Source organism: Macrotis lagotis, chromosome X (assembly GCF_037893015.1).
Source record: "Macrotis lagotis isolate mMagLag1 chromosome X, bilby.v1.9.chrom.fasta, whole genome shotgun sequence".
NCBI classification, from domain to species: domain Eukaryota; kingdom Metazoa; phylum Chordata; class Mammalia; order Peramelemorphia; family Peramelidae; genus Macrotis; species Macrotis lagotis.
In genome coordinates, this window is record NC_133666.1 from 151,494,209 (window position 1) to 151,515,842 (window position 21,634).

General features: G+C 32.1%; 1 protein-coding gene and 1 non-coding gene across 2 annotated transcripts in view; both read left to right on the plus strand.

The window, feature by feature from the left end:
* Nucleotides 1-609: 609 nt before the first annotated feature.
* Nucleotides 610-21,634, plus strand: part of LOC141503159 (aldehyde dehydrogenase 1A1-like) — a 47,051-nt gene continuing 26,026 nt past the window's right edge. Inside the window, exons 1-4 of the mRNA XM_074208356.1 lie at nt 610-760; nt 12,010-12,114; nt 17,268-17,408; nt 20,959-21,088. Coding sequence (XP_074064457.1) covers nt 671-760; nt 12,010-12,114; nt 17,268-17,408; nt 20,959-21,088 — 466 coding nt within the window. The 5' untranslated portion in view covers nt 610-670. The remainder of the gene's footprint in view (nt 761-12,009; nt 12,115-17,267; nt 17,409-20,958; nt 21,089-21,634) is intronic.
* On the plus strand, nt 10,436-10,545 carry LOC141503679 (U6 spliceosomal RNA). Its single transcript, XR_012473013.1, has one exon. It is a non-coding gene; the product is annotated as a U6 spliceosomal RNA (small nuclear RNA).

Below are 21,634 nucleotides of genomic sequence, written 5' to 3' on the forward strand. Positions count from 1 at the left end.
TCTCTTGGCTTCCCTGGCTTCTTTCAAATACCAGCTAAAATCCCATATAATATACTATAGGAAACTTTGGATATTTGCTCACTGTGTGACCTTAGGCAAATCACTAAGTCTGTTTTCTCATCTTTAAATAGGCATAGCAGTAGTATTTATCTCAGAGGTGTTGTAACATGTATAGTGTGTTATGAAGCTATTCTTTCATTGAAAAGGGAGCATAGATCTCTTCCCTCTCATTTCTCTCTGAACCAAAGACTACTGTTTTGTTCCCTTTGCTGACATCTGTCAGAGAAATTAGATCCCCGCAGTATAAAAACAAGTAGGGTTGAGGGAATGGGAGTTTAGTGAGAGGGATGATCTCAGCCTCAAAAATCAAGTAGCTATTACTCTTGTCAAGTGTTTCAGTTTTTAAATTGTGAATTCACTTACATAGCTACAGGTTTGACCAAAATAGATTCGTAAAGTTTAAAATCAGGATTTTTCTCTTACCAAAAAAAAAAGTACTTTCATTTTCTTTTTTGCTCTGAATTGGTTCATCCAATCACATTCCAGTATGCAGATGAGCCCAGTCAGTTTATAATAAAAGGAACAAATAAAGCCAAGGGTTCAGTCAGCATAAAACTGTTGAGCTTGCCGGCTATTTAACTTCACTTGTGACTCTAGGACCAGGAGAGAAATGCTATCTAAGGAAAAGACTTCAGCAAATCCCCCAGCAGAGGGGGCCATACCTGCCCCACTCAGCAACTGCAAAATTCAATTTACTAAGGTTAGTAGATTCCAAACTGCATATCTGTTAGCTTACCTAAGGTAGATAAAAAATACACATTTAAAGAGTGGGAAAGTTCATTTAAAATAGTCTTATTTAAAATACATAATATGAATAAACAGCTATGCACAATTGGTAGTTGGGTGAATTCTAAATATACTAAATACAAAAATATTACAATATATTACTGAATTCAAGATATTAAAAAAGAAAAATAACATTATACAACTTTGTAATCTGATGCTCAACTGAGTTAGCAACCACTGTATTTTCTTACAGGATCTAGTGCAAGTCACTTAAGGAGAATAGTTAATCTTTGTGTAGTTTTTGTATATATGCATGTGGGATAGCAGGGACTATTAAAGGATAATAACTTCAAAAAGTAGGTTTGAGGGAAAAGCTGAAGGAAATCCAGTATACTGTATTGTGCATTATAAATATACTAATTTATCTCACTAGATAAACTTGCTCCTATGGAAACAGATCCCTAGAAACAACCTAATCAGCTTTAATAGGAATATAGAGACAAAGTAGGTCTGCAGTCTTCCCACTTAGGGAACCATAACTAAAGTGAAACTAAGATATGGCTTGAGTTGGATAAGTCTAAAACTGGCCCTGCAATGTGTGTTCATTCCAAAATGTTACATAAAAGCTTGCAAGTCAAATCGCAGGACCAATGAAGAAAGATTATTTTCTCCACACCCAACACACTAAAGTTGAAGTGATTTGTTAGTATAATTTGAGACTGACTTTAGGTGTAATGCGAAGAGGTGAGAATGCTTATGTCTGAACTCTAGAGGATCAATTTTACTTTCTGAACAAACCAATTCTAAAAACTGAAATTAAATAACTTTTCATTTCAGTCTTGGGGATCTTAAGCATTTTAAAAATTAGCACACTTCTGTTTTTATAAAACTGAGTGTTATGGACTTTGGGGGGAATGTTAACTTCTGCAAAATTTGAAAATATTTTATTTAGGAGTATAAATTTTCTTTTAATATTATTGAAAATAATGTTTTATCAAATTTAGGGAGTCAATGAATTCAATAAAGATATATAATAAGGAAGATAATTTCTATATTCCTACCAGTTGCCAACTCCAAAGTTATTGTACATTACAGGAAACTTTCTGCACCACCCCCCAAAGTAGGCACCTTCAATTTAATTTTTAAAAGTGTAATATTCCACATAAGAGCTGATTTAACTTGAGTTTTCTTTTCTTTTTTTTATTTTTGCAAGACAATGGGATTAAGTGACTTGCCCAAGGTCACACATCTAGATAAATATTAAGTGTCTGAGGTTGTATTTGAACTCAGGTCCTTCTGACTCCAGGGCTCATGTTCTAGTCACTGCACCCCTAGTGCCCCAACTTAGAGTTTTCTTCCATAAACAGATATGTGAAAGCAGGTAAATGACATAACCTCTGTTGTCCTCAGGTCCTATTCTGTTGTTGTAGACTGAATTGGAATAAATGTTATTTGTCCTTTTAACTACAAATTTGATACTCTCTGATCTACTTTTTTCTGATATCATGCTTAAATAATTAATATAATATAATATAATATAATATAATATAATATAATATAATATAATATAATATAATATAATATATTAAATAAATAAAAGTTTAGCTCTCTAATCCAAATAAATAAGCAAAAAATCCAACCTCCTTGATTGGTGGGCATAAAGAGTTGGTGAAACTTGATTTTTGATCATTAAGAAACATTTTGGTGATTAAAAACATTTTGGTAATTTCCCCCTTGCTAGTGTATCTCAAGGAAATTTAACGTTAGTTATTTCCGTCTTAACAAAAAGTATCAATACAAGCTATTTCTAGATCATGTGGCTAACAAGATGTTAAGCTAACTATTTGCCTCAATCCAGACAAAATTTCAGATGTTATTCTTGGGGGGAGAGGGAAGAATTCTGTGCCAGATCTAGACTAATAAAAAGAAATTCAACTAGGTAAAACTATTCTGTATTAACACTGAACAAGGATAACACTTAAAGCACTCACTCAACCCTCTTCTCCCTTCATATTTCACACTGTTGTCAAGGATTCCTAGATCAACTTTTGGGCTTCTGCCTCAGACCCCTAATTAGATTCTCTTTTGCTCCAGAGATAGATGGCATACACCATGCCCTGCTGACATGTCACCCTGCATTATGCCAAGGCATTGGAGTAGAAGTGAAAAGGGAGTGATTAATTTATATCTGATTGAAGGTTTAGAGTACTTAGAGACCCATGTCTACATAAATTTTGTCCAAAACATACTTTATGCATACCCTTGACACTGTAAAAAGACACAAGCATTGATTCAGTCCAGTCAGAAAGGATGAGAACTGAGGGAAGAACTGGGATAGTAGACCAGCAAGAGATGCTATACACTAACCTAAAAGAAAGAAAATTAAACCTAGTTGATGCCACATGTACACAAATGCAACATGCACACACAACACACATACACACACACACACACACACACACACACACAGCTACTTAGAAAAAGAACTTTAGCTAGTGATATATAAAATTACCATAAGAAAAGAGAAAAATGAGGTAGATTTACCATTCAGTTATAGTCCCCCTCTTCAAATGGGAAGAATCAGAAGTTAAGTAATTTAAAGAATAGACAAAATAAAGGAGGAAATAGTTAAGATTTAAAGAGGAAGAAACATTCCATTAAAAATCTAGGGAAAAACATCCTAAAACTGAAAGGAAGAATAAGCTATAAAACCCTCACAGAATAAACTCACTTTAACAAGACTAAAGTGATCCAATGCTAGATGAAAAACCTAACTCTTTGGATTATCAAGAAAGGAATGAATAGCAAAAAGCAATTCCAAAATGATTTGAAAGAAAAATAAAATCCAAAATAAAAAAGAGGGAAAGAACAAATGTCAGAATTTGTGACTCTCAAAGCAAAAAAATTGATTAGGAAAAAATAAATTCAAGGTGGCAATTTTCCTCAAAGATAAAAAAAATTGTGATGGAAAAATCAGGAAGTGAAAAATAATCTAGAAGACAAAGCAATACATTGATATATATATATATATATATATATATATATATAATACATATATATATATATAAAAGCATAGATTCAAAGTAAGATTCAGAGGTCTTGTGAATGGGGTAAAAAATTTAAAAAAACTTGTTATATAAATAATGAAAATATACATATATATACTATAATGGAAGAAATAACATAGAAATTCTTAATATATAGAAATCAGATAGAAGATAGAAAAAACTTACTAAACCTTAAGCTTCACTATAAAATCTATCTATATTTTATATATATATGTATATTTACATAAGTGTTTATTATCTGTGTTGAAAGAAAAGCAAAAGAAAATAGCTCAGATATTTTCTTTTTTTGTTAGATATTTGCAATAAAGTAATTGATTATACAGTAGAGCTCAAATTCACAAACTTTCATTTTTGAGGAACACAAACTAAGAAGAAATAAATGTTTCTACACCACAAATCATAGAATAAAAATTGAGAATATATAGAAAGGTAAAAATTATGAAGAAAACGAAGTATAGAAATTAATCAAATAATAGGGGGAAAGAAGATGAAGAAAAAAGTGATAATTTGAAGAAATTAAGAAGGAAAAATCAATAAATTATGTGAAACATTGGAGGAGTGATGTTAGGGTGGACAGCCTATGGAAAATTGAATTTCATCAAATAAAATTAAGAAAAATCAATGGCTAATCTAAAAATGCATGGGAATTTTAAAAAAAACTGGACACAAATGAAGAAAAATATGATGATAACTGAGGAATTATATTTTGCCTAAAGAAACCATAGACAGCAAACTAATATCACTATTTAAATTATATACTCTAAGGAGCATGACATAGACATACATTAAGGGAATGTGTTTACTAAGCTGAAGATTGATTTAGATGCCAACACAATCATAACTGGGAAACTTTAATTGTTTCTCAGAATCTGACAAATCTAAGAGAAAAATAAACCAAAGGGGAAACATAGAATTGAACAAGTTGTCAAAGAATTTAGAGTTGATTGATTAATGATGCCTTCTGAATGAAACCACTAAATAACATATTGTATACATCTTGGTATTGCTAGACCAAAATTAATATAAGCAGCAGAGAATAGATTTTTACTTTGTTGCATTTCAGCTTTAGAAGCTGCACTGAGTACACAATCGTCTATATACAGAAAATCGTGTGCCCACAGGCTCTCCTCTTTGATTTTGGCTTGAAACCTTTTCAAGTTGAAAAATTTACCAGCAGTCTGGTAGCTGACTTTGAAATGTACATTATACATATTACATATTATATATGTACCTGCATATGTGTGCAGGTATGTATATAGATTATGTATATATAATGTATATATGTGTGTGTGTGTGTCAGACCCACATGACATTTTTACAAAAATAGAGAATGTATTGACATACAAGAAATTTATAAATAAATATAAAAAAGCAGAAATGTTAAAAATATCCTTTAGAGACCACAATAGCATAAATACTATATAGATAACTCAATTACAGTAGCACAAGAAAAATATGAAAACCAAACGTAAATTTAAGAATGAAATTCCAAATAATTATTGATCAAAAACCAAATTGCATTTCAAAAAATGAGAATTACATGAACAGTAATGATAATGATAAGTCAAACTATGAAAATTTCTGAAATGTGCTAAAGCTATCCTTAGAGGATTTGTTGTATATGTTAATAAAATAAAAAGAATTTTAATGGAAAATCATATCACAAACTTAGAAAGTCAACAGATAAACCAAAAAGAAATGCATAAATCTAAAAATTAGAAAAAAAGAAATTGAAACCCAAGAAGTTAACAATTAAGATGCTGAATCCTCCAGTCAGCTCCTCAGTGCATACTCTTATTGATGCAAAAACTTTTTAAAATTTCAAATGATCAGATTTGTTTATCTCATATATTTACTTGGCACCATCCCTTGTTTGGTTTAAGGATTAAAGTTCTCTATATTTTATTCACTTCTGATTTTTATTTTAGGACCTTTAAGAGGGTTTGAAAACTATGACCAAAGGGCCAAATATGGCCTACAATCTGTTTTTCTAAGAATTGTGAGCTAAAAATGGTTTTTACATTTTTAAGTAAAATTTTATTATATTTTAAAATGTAAAATTTTCTTTTAACTTATTGGCTGTACAAAGACAGATGACAGACTAGATTCAGTCTTTGGGCCAGTTTCCTCCAATCTTTAATATGCAGATGGCTTATTCATTTTGAATTTATAATGAAATATAGTTTAAGATGTTTGTCTACCCCAATTTCTGTCAGACTGCTTTCTAGGGAATTCTCTCCTAAATAATTATATATACTTTTTAAAATTCATGAAAAATTAATGAACTGAACATGGATTTTTAAAAAGAAACTCAAAGAAAGTTACTCCAAAGAAGAACAAGAGTTGAAATCTTGAATATTAAAGGAGAATTATATTTAATCAAAACAGGAAAAAAGTCTAAAGAACTGTTATATAAAATTAATTATTGGAGGAGGGGCAGAAAAAAGATACTTGTGCAGGGCTGTTTTTCAGACTTTCTTTACAAGAAAGGAGGAGTTTGGGCTGGGAAATGGGGGTGTTGAGGAGATAAAAGCTTTAGGAATTCTCATGTTCTTAACTCCTGCACCACTGATATCTTCTTACCTTCTATTAAAAAATAATTTGTGACACCTTTCACAATTTTCTGATTCTGTTTTAACCCAAATGAGTCAAGGGGAAAGCAAAATGTTATTTTTAACGCAGATGTCCATTCTAACCCACTCTTGGGCTTGCAACTAACTTGCTATAAAAATTGATTTTACTGTTTCTATGAGAAATGTTTTTTTCAAAAGCAGAATAAAGAGGTTCTTGTGTGATTAAATTGGGAACAACCCAAAACCTTTGTAATATCTATCAATTATGTTTAAATGCTAAAACCACAGGGTCATTCCATTGAATTATCTGGTATAGCCTTTCAGATTTCAAAGATCCCTATAAAGGTATCACATCAGTGTACCTTATTATTTATTATGAGTGTATTATGCTACTTTCTTCGAGTTAGAGCTGACCTAGATAAGGCACTGGGGAAATGGGATCACTAAATCCCAGAGAGGAAAACAAACTTAAGTATACAAGGTATACCTAAACACAGTGCTGTCTATGAAAAGGATTAAAGGAGTAAGGAGTAAAGAAGGATGGATACCTGATATCCCAGCTTGGTCAGAATCACTTCTTTCTAGGTATTCCTCAGGAAATGTTTCAAAACTACAACACAAACCTCTTGAGCATGTTAGCACTGTTTAATTCTATATGATCCTTTCTCTCTATTAATGTGAGTTGTAATTGTAATTGTAAGTTGAGTCTACAGTCAAAACATATTTGAAAGTGAATGGAAATATTCTTTGGCATCACTAACTACTACTAACCTTATATCAAAATTAATTACATAGTTGTATTCCATTCTTTTTTTATAATCAAGTTTTATTTTATTTCCAATTCCAAATTCTTTCCTTCTTTCCATCCTCTCCTGAGAAGGCAAGAAAACCAAAAAATTACAAATATAAGTTATTAGGCAAAACAAATTCCCACATTAGTCTTATGTCAGAATAAAAAGAAAGGAAAAAAGAAATATGCTTCAGTCTTCATTCTGATTTCATAAGCCCTCCATTTGCAGCTGTATAATGTTTCATCATGAGCCCTTTGGTATTATGCCTATTCACTGTATCTTTTAAAGTTGATTTTCTGTATCATATTATTGTTATTGTATAAATTTCTCCCTGGTTCTAGCCCACCTCACTTTGCATCAATTCATATGTCCTCTTCACTTGATATATTGAATTCTGAGGTCTAAGGTCAGGTAGCATTCTGTAACAATGTATAACATATAGTGAGTTGTCAGCTTAGAGGCTCACTTTGATGACAGGTGTGCTTCTCTACTCAAGAAAACTCAACGATAAAAATATAAATATATTAGTATTAGGTGAAATCGATCTTAGCTTTGAAGAATTTCTAGGGGGTATTGATAGAGCACCTGGGGTCAGGGGGACCTGAGTTCAAATTTGACCTCAAACACTTAATAATTACATAGCTGTGTGACTTTGGGCAAGTCACTTGACCTGATTGTCTTGTAAACCCCCCTCCAAAAAAAAAAAAGAAGAATTTCTAGTGGACTTTAAATACCAAAGTCCCTAAAGAATTTAAGTAGTTATAAACCATTATCTGCTGGTAAGAGACAGATAGGAATTGGGAATTAGAAACTTACAAATGAAATACTGAAAAAAAATTTTCACTGAAAAACTAATCAGAATTGACTTAAAAGTGCATCTGAAATCTTAAAGTGCAAGCAAATGCATAATCCTTAATACTTGTAAATTCATTCTATGTGAAAACTTACCAGGAATATAACTATTACACAGATTGAGGTATTTCTATATAAATTTTTTAGCAATTTCTAGTTCTGAGAGAATCTAAAATTGCATAACGGAAAAAGGGGATCAATCAGAAGCATATTCTAAAGGATTAGACTTAAAGAGCTACATTAGGCAGTCTTATTTGTATAAGTTACAAAACTGGATCGATCATTATGTTTTGTCATTAAAACACACCTTGAAAAATAAACAAAAATGAAATTAAATATATGCCCAAACTTGAAGCTCCCTTTCTCTGACTTGCTTCTCTGAGTTTAGAGAGCTCAAAGCTTCAAGTAAGTTTTCTTTGTAATACATAGGTATAGAAAATATTTTATACTTATTTGGTGCTATTATAAGCAACTATATTTTTTTATTTTGATGGAAAACTCTTAGTAGAAAAATACTAAAGTCTTCATAAACTGCACAGAATAAAACTTAGAAAGAAAACTTTAAACACTTGTGTTTTAAGTATCATTTTTTCTTTTTGAAAGATTTTATTTATTTTGAGTTTTACATTTTTTCCCCTAATCTTGCTGCCCTCCCCCCACCCCTCACAGAAGGCAGTCTGTTAATGTTTACATTGTTTCCATGGTGGTATCAAGTTTTTTTATAGTTTTTTTTGTTTGTTTTCCATAAGGTATAGGATGAATGCATGTAGCCATTCTCTCATTTTCCCTGATGAGTTTTTAAAAGGTGTAAGTGATTTCCAATGCTAATGTTTAGTGTTTCCAAAAACCCATTCTTTTTTCTTTTTTAATTTCTTGTTATTTTCTCCTTTGTTTCATATAATTTTCTCTAAGTCTCATTGTTGCTTCCTTCTCTGGGTTTTTGTTGTAGACTTGACCACCATGAGACATAAGTTAGAAGGGCCTTTAGAAAGTGATTTGATCTAATTCTTTAATTTTACAAATGAAGAAATAGAATCCAAGAGAAGGACAAAGGATAAATCCAAGGGTTAAATCCAAGATTACACAAACGAGAAAATATCAAAAAATAATCTGAACATTAAGTGCTTTGACACTTTCTAATGTACTATGTTGACTCTCTGACAAACTATAAGACATTGAGTAAGACATTCAATACCTCTATTTTAGTTTGTTCAAGGGGGCAGCTAGGTGGCACAGTGGATAGAGCACTAACCCTGGAGTCAGGAGAACCTGAGTTCAAATTCAGCCTCAGACACTTAATTCCCTAACATTGTGACCTTGGGCAAGTCACTTAGCTTCATTGTCTTACAAAAACCAAAAAAAATTAGTTTGCTCAGTGCACTGCAGTAGAAAATGAGTCTCTTGACTTGGGTTCAAATATTGTCATTTAATATACATAAGAAATTAAACAAGTAGATTTATCACTCTAGTGTGTTATTTCATCTCCACAATTAAGGAACTAAATTAGAAAACTTCACGGTGCCTTCCAGCAAGGCATCTATGATATGTAAATAAAAATGCTACCAAATGCTAGCTTTCTTGGATTATTGTGAGGGTCAAATGGCATAATGATGATAAGTAACCATTAATAACACTTGTAACAATGGTTTATAGTTTACAAAGTATTTTGCCACAATAGCCCTGTAGCTCATCCCTTCTACCACTAAATTTAACACATTAAATAACATGCATATTAATTTACAAAGTGTGTTTTCTTCACTATAATTCTCATGGGAACATCGGACTATCTGGGTCTCAAAGGTGTCTTCCAGTTCTGTCTATAATCCTATAATTTATAAATTAAGTTGAATTTAAAACCTCTATGTATGACTGCTGATATGTTGAGAGGTGAGCATTAGATGTGGGACAAGGCAACTGTGCTCCCTTTGTAAGGTCTAAAAACTGTACTTCCCACATATGTAATTGTATCTCCAAGTACAAACAAACTTAAGACAAAATAAATTGCCCTGTTGTTTGAAGGATGAGATTTGTTGGGGTGGGGGAAGGGGTGGTGCGGGATGGGGAATGGTACATTTAAAAAGTCTACTAAAAGTTTCTCTACTCCTACTTGGTGTTAAACTCTAATGATAATATTTATAAAATTATTTGGTAGTTATAGAATATGATAGTTATAGAATACAGAATATTGGTATTTATAGAATCTTCTCATCTTTGTAAACCATATTAACTGCATTGTCTCTTTCAGTCCCTACAACAACCTTTAATGATAGGTATTTTCATGATAGATACTACAGGTATTATGATAGACTATTTTACAAACAAGGAAACAGAGACTTGAAGAGTTGAATAAGTAAAAATGGTAGTTACTCGCTTCAGCGCACATATACTAAAATTGGAACAATACGGAGAAGATTAGCATGGCCCCTGTGCAAGGATGACACCCAAATTTGTAAAAATGCTAGACATCAGATTTCAAGATGGTCCTTCCTGAATCTAGATGTACATCATTTTTTTTCACTCTACTGCTCTTGCTTTGCCTGTCTATACTTGAAGAAAAAGCATTGCTCTTGCAATCAACCATCCTAAGTTTAAGTCCCAGAGTCAGGTATATATACATAGTTACATACATATATGTATGCATGCATGCATATGTGTGTATTTCCATTATATATATATATATATATATATATATATATATGGACAGAGAGAAAGAAATTACACATGTATCGATAGACAATTGCCAGTTTTTCAGAGCATCTGTGCTCTGAAAGTGCGTGTTTCATAATATTCAAAAAGGGGTAAGGGGAGGCTAGGTGATGCAGTGGATAGAGCACCAGCCCTGGAGTCAGGAGTACCTGAGTTCAAATCTGGCCTCAGACACTTAATAATTACCTGGCTATGTGGCCTTGGGCAAGCCACTTAACCCCATTGCCATGCAAAAAAAAAAACTAAAACAAAACAAAAAGGGGTAAGCACTATTACAGGTAAGATAGAAATGCTTTCAGTCATATCCATAGAATCTTTAAGGCTAACAAATATTTTTAAAGGATTTGACAATTAATAATATAGATATATTAAGAATTAGATTGCTGTTGTTAAACCTTCTCTGTCCATTTATAATTTAGGAAACATAGAAATGTAAGTATAAGAAATTCAGGGGCAACTAGGTGACACAGTGGATAGAGCACCAGTCCTGGAGTCAGGAGTACCTGAGTTCAAATGTGGCCTCAGACACTTAATAATTACCTAGCTGTATGGCCTTGGGCAAGTCACTTAACTACATTTGCCTTGCAAAAAAAAAAAACCTTAATAAATAAATAATTGAATAAATAAATAGGAATTCAAAGCTTTAGGGGAATTAATGAATAAATGAATGTGGAAAAAATTCTAATCTCTGCCTTCTACATGTACTAGGGCTGCCCCATATGAATCAAAACAAGTCTGATCTCCATACATATTCCAGTCTTGAAGATGCAAGAGACACCCTATACTAAGAGAGTGATGGTCAAAAAACCAATTGCATTTGCCCACAGAAGTTTCATAGAAAATAATGCTCATAACCCTAATCCAAAAGTGAGAGTTCTTTGCTTTAAAATGGGCTATCATAGAAAAGTTCAAAAATTCTATCAGTGGAACAATATTCCAAGTGCTACTTGATAAAAATCAATTTGTTTAAATTTAACCAGTGTCAAGTTGGACGCTGCATAAACTAAAAAGGGAAGTTGGAATTACAGAATTGTAGCTTCTTTGATATAAATACTTGAGCCAAATAATTGAATTAAAAAGGTAAGAAAGTGCCATTGAGATATGTGAATAAATTTTTTATTTTTACTTTATTTATTATTTTTATTATTTAAATAGGTTTGATCACTGTGAGAAACTTTTCAAGGCTAATGCACTATGTGTATAATCTCTATTTCTATTTACGTTTCCCAATAGATATTTATAAACAATGAATGGCATGATTCAGTGAGTGGCAAGAAATTTCCAGTCATTAACCCTGCTACTGAAGAAAAAATTTGTGATGTGGAAGAAGGAGATAAGGTAATTTTTCTCAAATGATAGTTACCAGGAAACCTTGCTTTCTGTCATTCTCTTTTTTAAAAAATATAATTTATTTTTAACATTTTCTTTACTTTGAAGTTTTAATTTCTCTCCCTTTCTCCAGCTCTATATCCATCAGTTGAGAAGGTAAACAATATATCATTTATACATGTGAAAATATGCAAATAATAGCCAGGTTGCAAAAAATAAAATGAGAAAATTATATTTCAATTGGCATTCAGAATTCATCAATTCTCTGGAGTTGGATGGGATTTTTATCATAAGTCCTTCAGAATTGTCTTAAAACATTGTATTAAAGCAACTATGACTTTCACAATTGATCATCATTATAATATTGCTATCACCATTCACAACGATCTGGTTCTGTTTACTTCACTTTGCAGCAGATTATATAGGTCTTTCCAAATTTTTTTGAAACCATTCTGTTCATCGTTTCTTATAATGCAATGGTATTCAATCAAAATTGCAACCCACAACTTGATCATCCATTTCCCCAGTTTCTGGGCATCCTCTTCATTTCCAATTATTTGCTTCTACAAATGAACCTGCTATAAATATTTTTTGTACATATAGACTCTTTTCCTTTTTCATTGTATAGTAGTGGTATTTCTCTGACAAAGAGTATGAGCAATATTATGCCCCTTTGGGCAACTAGCTACTTCTAGCTTTTTTATATCAGCTAGAGCATGCAATCCATTCCTTTATTTTAACTCTGTACGTGCATCTTTCTTCTTCAAGTATCACTTGTACAAAACAAATTGTTGGACTCTGGCTTGTAATCCAATCTGCTATCCAGATCAACTATAAATGGACTCAACTCCTCCCAGCAGATCAGTGTCCAGTGACCAAGGACTATTCCAAAAGACTTGTGATGGAAAATGCCATCCACCTCCAGAGGAAAAACTATGGAGTCTGAATGCAACCAAAGCAAACAATTTTCACTTTTTAAAACTTTTTTTTATGTTTTTCCCCTTTTTTTCTCATGGTTTTCTCCCTTTAATTCTGATTATTCTTTTACAGTTTGACTAATATGGAAATATATTAAATGTGATTGTATATGTATAACTTATATCAGATTACTTGCTTTCATGGGAATGGGGGAGGGAAGGAAGGAAGATAGAAAAATGTGGAACTCAAAAACATAGAAAAACAAGAATATTGAAAATTTTCTTTCCTTGTAACTGAAAAAAAAATTTAAAAAGCTGCTATCTATTTCTATTTTATGGATGGATTCACCCCATTCACACTCACAGTTTCCATTGAATTTCTTTCCATTCTATTTTCTTCTATTTGTCCTTCTCTTTTTTTTACTTTGTCCCTCTGCAAAAGTTTGTTTTGCTCTTGACCACTGCTTTTCCTTAAGATACTTCATTTCTAGATTTCAGGTATTTTCATTGGATGTCCTCAATGCTTTGGAATGCCCTCCCTCTTCCTAGCCACCTGGCTTCCCTGGCTTCCTTTACCTTTGTTTCTTTCTGTTCTTTCTTTCATTATTTCTTCCTTTTTTCCTTTCCTTTTTTTCTCTCACTCTGTCCAAAATAGAGCACATTCAAATTCTTTGTATTTAATTTAAATGAGAACATAATATATGAAATAAAACATCTAAATATAAAAGCTTGTGACCAAGGTTTATCTTCTTATATATTATTTATGCATATATGTTAATACTACTCATAATCTTGATTTGGATTTTTAAAAAATTTCTCTCTATAGGAGTTAAATTATACTTTGCTTTAAATGTCAATCATACTATAAAATGGTAGGCGATAAAATATGCTTGTTTAAAGCACAAGTTTTTTATATATCCTATGACAAGTTTATCACTGAATTAGTCTCAAAGGAGCAATTCAATGAAACTTTATTAAGTATCTACTACCTTTAAGTCACTTTGATAAGATGAAAATACAAAACACAGTGCTTGGCACACAGAAAATACTCAATAAATGCTAACAAAGAAAGTTTCTGTCCTAGAGGGACTGACATTTCAGGGAAGAGGTAAGTGCTAGACATTTTTGTGTCTCTTCATGGGTAAGGAACAGAATACAGATAAGGAAAGTGATGACCATGCCTTTCCTCAGATCATGCCCCCTTGGAAGCACCAAAAACTTTTAAAACCCTAGTTAGAATTATCTATGAGAACAGCAGCAAGAAAAAGCCTGAAGCTTGGGAAATTCCCCTATAAAACCCTGGAAGAATACAGTTTGCATAAAGAACAGTCAAGAAATATGCTCAGATAATGAGCAAACAACATAAAAGTATCCTGAATATAAAAAGTTACTATGGTCATACTTAAGGTCAAGAAACAAATTCAGAAGACAACAAAGTAAAAATAGCTATAAGCAAAGCCTCAAAGACAAATGTATATTGGATATTAACCCCAAAAGATTTCCTTGAAGAGTTAAAAAAAGAATAAAAAAATTTTTAATCAAGTGAGAGTGATAGAAAGTTAAGAAATGAGAACATTGAGAAAATTATGAAAAAAATTAACTGCTTGGTAAAACAGGGACAAAAAAATTGGAGAAAATATGCTTCAAAAAATAGAATGCTAAATGAGGTATGAAACCACACTGCAAATCACTGAGAAAAATAATTTCTTAAAAGTTGGAATTGGAAAACTGGAAGTTAATAAGCCATTGAAAAGCAATAAGACAAAATATTTATAGCAGCTGTTTTGGCTGTAGCTAAGAATTGCAAATTGATTGGATGTTCATCAATTGAGGAATGACTAAACAAGCCATGGAATATAGTTGTGATGAAATAATATTATGCCATAAGAAATGAAAGGGGAAGCTAGTTGGCACAGTGGATACAGTACTGGCCCTGGATTCAGGAGTACCTGAGTTCAAATACTGTCTTAAACACTTAATAAACTTAATAATTGCCTAGCTGTGTGACCTTGGGCAAGTCACTTAACCTTATCACCTTGCAAAAACAAAGAAAGAAAGAAAGAAAGAAAGAAAGAAAGAAAGAAAGAAAGAAAGAAAGAAAGAAAGAAAGAAAGAAAGAAAGAAAAGAAAAGAAATGACAAGCAGGTGGCTTTAAAAAAAACTAAAAAGACTCATGAATTGATTCAAATTTGAGCAGATCCAGGAGAATATTGTACATAGTAACTGCATTATTGTACATTGAAGAGTTGAATGACAGCTTTTTTAATAATAAAATGATCCAAGATAATCCCAAAGGACTTATAATGAAATATGCTGCCTCCAGAGAAAGAAATATTATTGTCTAAATGTATACCACATATATACTATATATATATAATATATAATGATTATAAAACAAATATGTTTATGCATACATGTATGCATGTGTATATACATATAAAACACATAAACTTAGTTGAATATAGAAATCTATATTAACCAATAGGTGAGTAAGAAGGGATGAGGAAAAGACAAAGGGATGGAGTGATAAGATGGAACGTGGATTGGGGGAAGCAGTAGGCAGAAGCAAAATAGATATTTGAGGAGGAACAAGAAAAATACACAGAAGAAAATAAGATGGAGATAGTAATTACAATGATAGTAATTACAAATATGAATATAACTGTAGTGAATCGCAGAATGATTAGAAAATAGAATCCAATACTATGGTAGTTAAGAAACACACTTAAGGGGTGTCTAGGTTGCACAGAGGGTGGCTAGGTGGTGCAATGAATAGAGCACTGGCCTTGAAGTCGGGAGTACCTGAGTTCAAATCCAGCTTTGGACACAATAATTACCTAGATGTGTGGTCTTGGGAAAACCACTTAACCCCATTGCCTTGCAAAAACTAAAAAAAAAAACACTTAAAACAGAAAAATAAAAACAATTAAAATAATGTATTATATTTCAATGGAGGTTAAAAAAAGGCAGGGGTAGCAATCATGATCTCAGACAAGCAAAAGAAAAAAAAAGACATAATCAAAAGAAATAATTAGGGAAACTATAGTTGGTAAAAAGGTACCATAGACAATAAAATCATGTAACTACCAAACCAAATGGCTTAGCTCCCAGATATTTGAAAGAAAAGTTGAATGAGTTACAATAAGAAATAAGAAAATAAGAAAAACTGTACTATGGAAAAACTCAACCTTCCCCTCTCAGAGGTATATAAGTTTAACAATCAAGTAAATAATAAAGAAGTTAAGCAGATGAATAAAATTCTAGGAAAAGTTAGATATAATAGACATCTAGAGATAATAGAATGGGATAGAAAGGAATGTAACTTTTTTCCCAACTATACATATACAGTTACATGTATTTTCACAAAAATTGCCATGTAGTAGGACATAAAATCCTCACATCTAATGAAGAAAAGCAGAAATATTAAATGCACTCTTTTCAGACCATAATTAAATAAAGATTCCATACAGTAAATGGAATCATAGATAAAAAATAATTAGAAACTAAACCATCTAAATCTGAAGAACAAGTGGATTAAAGAATACATCATAGAAGCAATTATTAATTTCATTAAAGATAATGACAACTATGAAATCCCCAAATTTGTGGAATACAAGGTGAACCATGATCCAGTGTTTTAGTTATATGGTATTCCATTCTACATAAATAATAGATCTGTGGTGGAACTTTCCCCTAAAATATTAAATACAAAATTATACATTTATCAAAAAAGCAAGAGGTTTAGAGTAAGGGGTGAATATAACATATGTCATGAAATGAGAACTGTATTTGAAATCAGAAAACTTGGATTCAAACCCCAGCTGTTCCATTGCATGATATTGGCAAGTCCCTTCAATTCTCTAGGCTTCCTCATTTCTCTTTGGTAAAATAAAGAAGTTGGGCTAGATATTCTTTAAGTTCCATTCCAGATTTGCAACATAATAACCTTAGAATAGTGATAAAATTTTCATATAAATATAGGATAGGGAAGTTAAAAAGTTTCCTCCCAGTTCATATTATGTGATCCTGAGATTTGAAATTATATAAATCAATAACTGGAAAATATGAAAATCAGTGAAAATAGGCATAATATTTGCTCATTTCCTTGAATGCTCTCATGTCTGACTGGTGTTCATACTTAGTCTTCATATGCATTCTACCACTTTATGTTGTTTCATGGTAAACTTATTTGGGGAAATAATTCAAGTATTCTTCCTCTAAAATTAGCTTTCTTTGACTTTTCAGGAGGATGTGGACAAGGCAGTGAAAGCAGCAAGGGAGGCTTTTCAGATTGGGTCCCCATGGCGGAAAATGGATGCTTCAGAGAGAGGACGGCTCCTGAACAAACTAGCTGATTTAATGGAAAGGGACCGTCTGATTTTGGCAGTAAGTATGCACCAGATGAAGGAAGGGATTGGTAGAGTTCTCAATAATGTCCATTATCATGAGTTGATTTTGTTTGCAATGATATCTTGCATATACACATAAATACGCACATTCATACATATATAAAATAAATATAATTTCTCAATTATTATGAATGCCTTTTGAGAGAAAGAAATCTTTTGAAAGAAAAGATTATTGACAACTTTAATTGGTGGCAGTTAGCAGTAGTAGTAGTAGAAGCAGTTATAGTAGTGTGGTGGTTGTGATTAGTGGTGCTGATGGTGGTAGCAGTGGTAATGGTGGTGGTGGTAGTGGTGGTTGTAGTAATAGTAATTAATAATAATAACTCAATGTGAAGCACTTGATCCCAGAAGTGGAACAGTTCTGGAGAGCATCGTTTAACTATACTACAATTCACCAAAATAATATCATCAGCTTTTTGCTTGAAGACATCTAGTAAGGGGTAAACCACTACTCCCAAGGCAGTCCATTCAATACTTGCTTAGTTTTAATGTTCTAAGGAAGACTGCATCTTTTCATGAAATCTAAATTTGCCATATTATTATACCTAACTATACATTCCAAGACCAAGCAGAAAAGCAAGTCAAGTCCCTTTTCCATGTGACTTTCCTTCAAAAAATCTTAAATCTTTTTGGTTTCCACATTAAAGAACTTACACAGATTGACCTTTCATCCTGAAAGAGCATAGATTTTGTTCAGAAGAAGCAATATCTAGCTTTTCTATACCCTTCATACCTTTTATCTATTAAATTGATTTTGAACCCTTGTCTGTTTCTATCTCCATTGTTCATCATTAAAATGTTCTCCATTTGCCCTCCCTTTCTCATTCAAAAATGTTCCCCTTTTGCCATTCTTCTTTCTTTGAAAAAAAAAAGTTCTAGATGGTACAGTGAATGGAGCACCAGCCCTGGAGTCAGGAGGACCTAAGTTCAAATCTGGCCTTAAAAACTTGAGACCTTAGGCAAGTCACTTAACCCCATTGCCTTGCAAAAAAGAAAAAAGTTGCATTCTATTACCATATTTTAGCTATGTATCTCATTTTGAACTAAGGCTTATACATATATATATATATATATATATATATATATATCTGTCAAGTCAAATTTGCCACCTTACATTAAACTCTCCTATTCAACTTCACTATTTCCCATATATTGAACATTTATGTATAGATTGAAGTTATGGATTCTGATGCTTACTCTTTTCTTAGATTTGGGGTCTTTGAATTTGTGGGTAACTACTACCACTACCTTTAGTTATAGTGTAGCTACTCAATGCATTAATATTAGCTTGCTAAGCAGTTTTGTCCCTCTTTTCAGTCATAAAACATTTTATTAAATTTCCAAGATTCCAGGAAAACTCATTCTTATGAACTCTCCATTTTTAGCCAAGAGTTCATCACTTCTATATTTTAAGTCATGGTCCAGATATTCATCCATTTAATCCAGTTTTCAGAAATCTTAATAAGTTGCTTACTTCCAATAAATTTGTGACGTTGGTATTAATTAATATTATCCACATGTTGTGGGAAAAGATACTCAGGGTCAATGAGATTGTGATCTATCTAAAGTTTTTAGCCTCATCTTATTTGACAGTTAGAAGGTTAGCAATTTTCTATTCTGAGCATCCTCATAGATAAGACAACTGAAAAATGACTTTCCTAAGTCCACCTGGATAGAAATTACTAAAGGCAGCATTCAATGCTGGTGTTCTAACTCTAAATCCAGGATTCTTTCTATGTAGAGCTAATAAAAGTTGGATCTTACATTTATTGAACCAAAGCATAATATAAATTCTCAATTCTTTGACAAATTCTTCTGTCCCTAGACAGACAAACTGTTCTTTCCCTAGAAGTGGTAAGGAAAAGTAATAAATGAAAAAATATGCATTTTGGAATATAAATTTTGACACTCATATCATTCATATTGTACCTTTGGAATACACTTAACATTTTAGTAATTTATAGGATGGCAGTTAATCAAACAGGAAATATTATCCTCCCAAAACCAAATTCATGGAAGTCTTGGAAATTTAGATATGAAAGTTATTTATATATGAAGAAAATTTTGTTATATATAAAACTTGCTTGAAGAGCATTACCATGAAACTTTCCCTCTTCCCTCAGGACAAAATTAAATTTGAATTTATAAAATAGAACAATAATGTATTTAACTTTTAATGTATTTGGTGTTGTGCAAGGTGTTGAAATTATAAATATAAAACAATAAATATCAGATATGCTATCTTCCTTGTCTACAAAACAATGCTATGAGGATCAAATGAATTTCAAGTGAAAGAAAAGGGGGGGAAAAGAATATTCAATTATGTAGCAACTAAAACATACTTAGAGCTATGATTTGCTACAAATATTATCCTATTTGACCTTCATGACAACCCTATAAGGTAAGTGCTATTATTATTCTCATTTTACAGTTGTGGAAATTGAGACAGAGAGAGGTTATGTGACTTGCCCAGGGTCACATAGCTAGTAAATGTATGAGGCTAAGTTTAAAATCAAATCTGCCTAATTCCAGGTCCATCGACCAATCCTCTATAGTATAGTTGACTCCCAGGTGTTTAATTGAAATTTTAAAAAGCTAACAAACTGAAAATATTATATAAATGTTGTCTGTATTATTCATACCATTCAGAATGAGTTGCCACAAAGAACTGAGGCCAACATTTTATATAAACTAGCAAGACTAGGTGGGATACAAGATTCCATCATTTTGAAAATTATGAACCTTCAGAATATAAATTATTCTGTGATAACATCAGTTTATATATTTCCAGTGTATCATTGACCATCAAGTATCTATTATTTTCAAATTACTGTATTTGTTACAGGAAAAGATACAATAATACTCTGATTAAGACATGTTCCCTTTCTTTACTGAATTTATAATCCACAGGAGTTGGATGAGGAAAGGGAAGGAATATTCCATACATTTGCTTTACTGATATTCTTTACTGATAGATCTATTTAATGTCATTCTTCTGTTTCAAATTCCTTAATGATTTCTATTGCTCACCAATTACTCTTAGCCTGGAATTCAGTGATCCAATAATGTGATCTTTTCTCCCCACCCACCACAGCCTTATCTAATATCACTCTGTTCTATGTATTCTTTCAATCTGTGAAGAGTAAAAGATTATCTGATGAATATTTTAGTAGTGGTGCATCTCTCAGAACAGGAGCAAAAGCTTCTAAAGATAATTTTTCAGGAGTAACCACAACAAAGATGTGAGATTTCTACAGAGTGAGGGTCTTCTAACTCTTAATATCCTACATAAGGCAACTTCTTTTGGAGAAAGATCTTAGGATGTTGCCACAAGCACATTGAGCTTAAGTAGTATGCCAAGGGTCATTCTTCCATTAGGTATTAGCATAACCAGTAAGTCTTCCCAACTACAAATCTATTTACTACTTTTTCTTCCATTATACCAGCTTGTTGCCTGAAACAGGATTAATCTAATATTTTCTTTAAATAGTCTATGAAATTCACTTTGGGACCTGATCTTTTTTCAGACAATAGAATCAATGAATGGTGGAAAAATCTTTTCCAATGCCTACATGGCAGATTTAAGTTTCTCTGTGAGTGCTATACGCTACTGTGCAAGTTGGGCTGATAAGATTCAAGGACGTACAATCCCAATTGGTAAGTAAATTTGAGAAGCACTTTTAAACAATTTATTTTAGTTCTTGGTAATAGAATTATTTTTAATATTTTCTACCCTCTTTTCTCCTTTCTGCTGGTCTTTCTTGCCTTGCTTTAGTGTCTGATGGATATAAGAATCTCCTTGCCAAGGCCATAGCTTTTACTTCCACACAAGATCCTATCCCTTCACATTATCTCTAATAGATGCATTCTACAGTCATCCCCCTCTCTCTTGAATCTTGAGTCTTTAAGCAGGCTCTGGTCTCCCTTATCCTTAATACACTTTCAGTACATCCTCTATCAACCCCCACCATCCCCCTACCATTCCCTACCATCCCCTCAAGTTATCTCTCACCCTTTCTCAAACTCCTTGAAAAAAAAACTTTAACTAATTGCCCCCAATTCCTCACCTTTTACTCTTCAAACTTTTACAAATTTCTTTTCACCCTCATCACTCAACCGCAGTGTTCTTAATTGCCAGATCTGATATTCTCTTCTTAACCCAATCCTTAACTCATTTGTTGAGTTTCACATCATTAACCATTC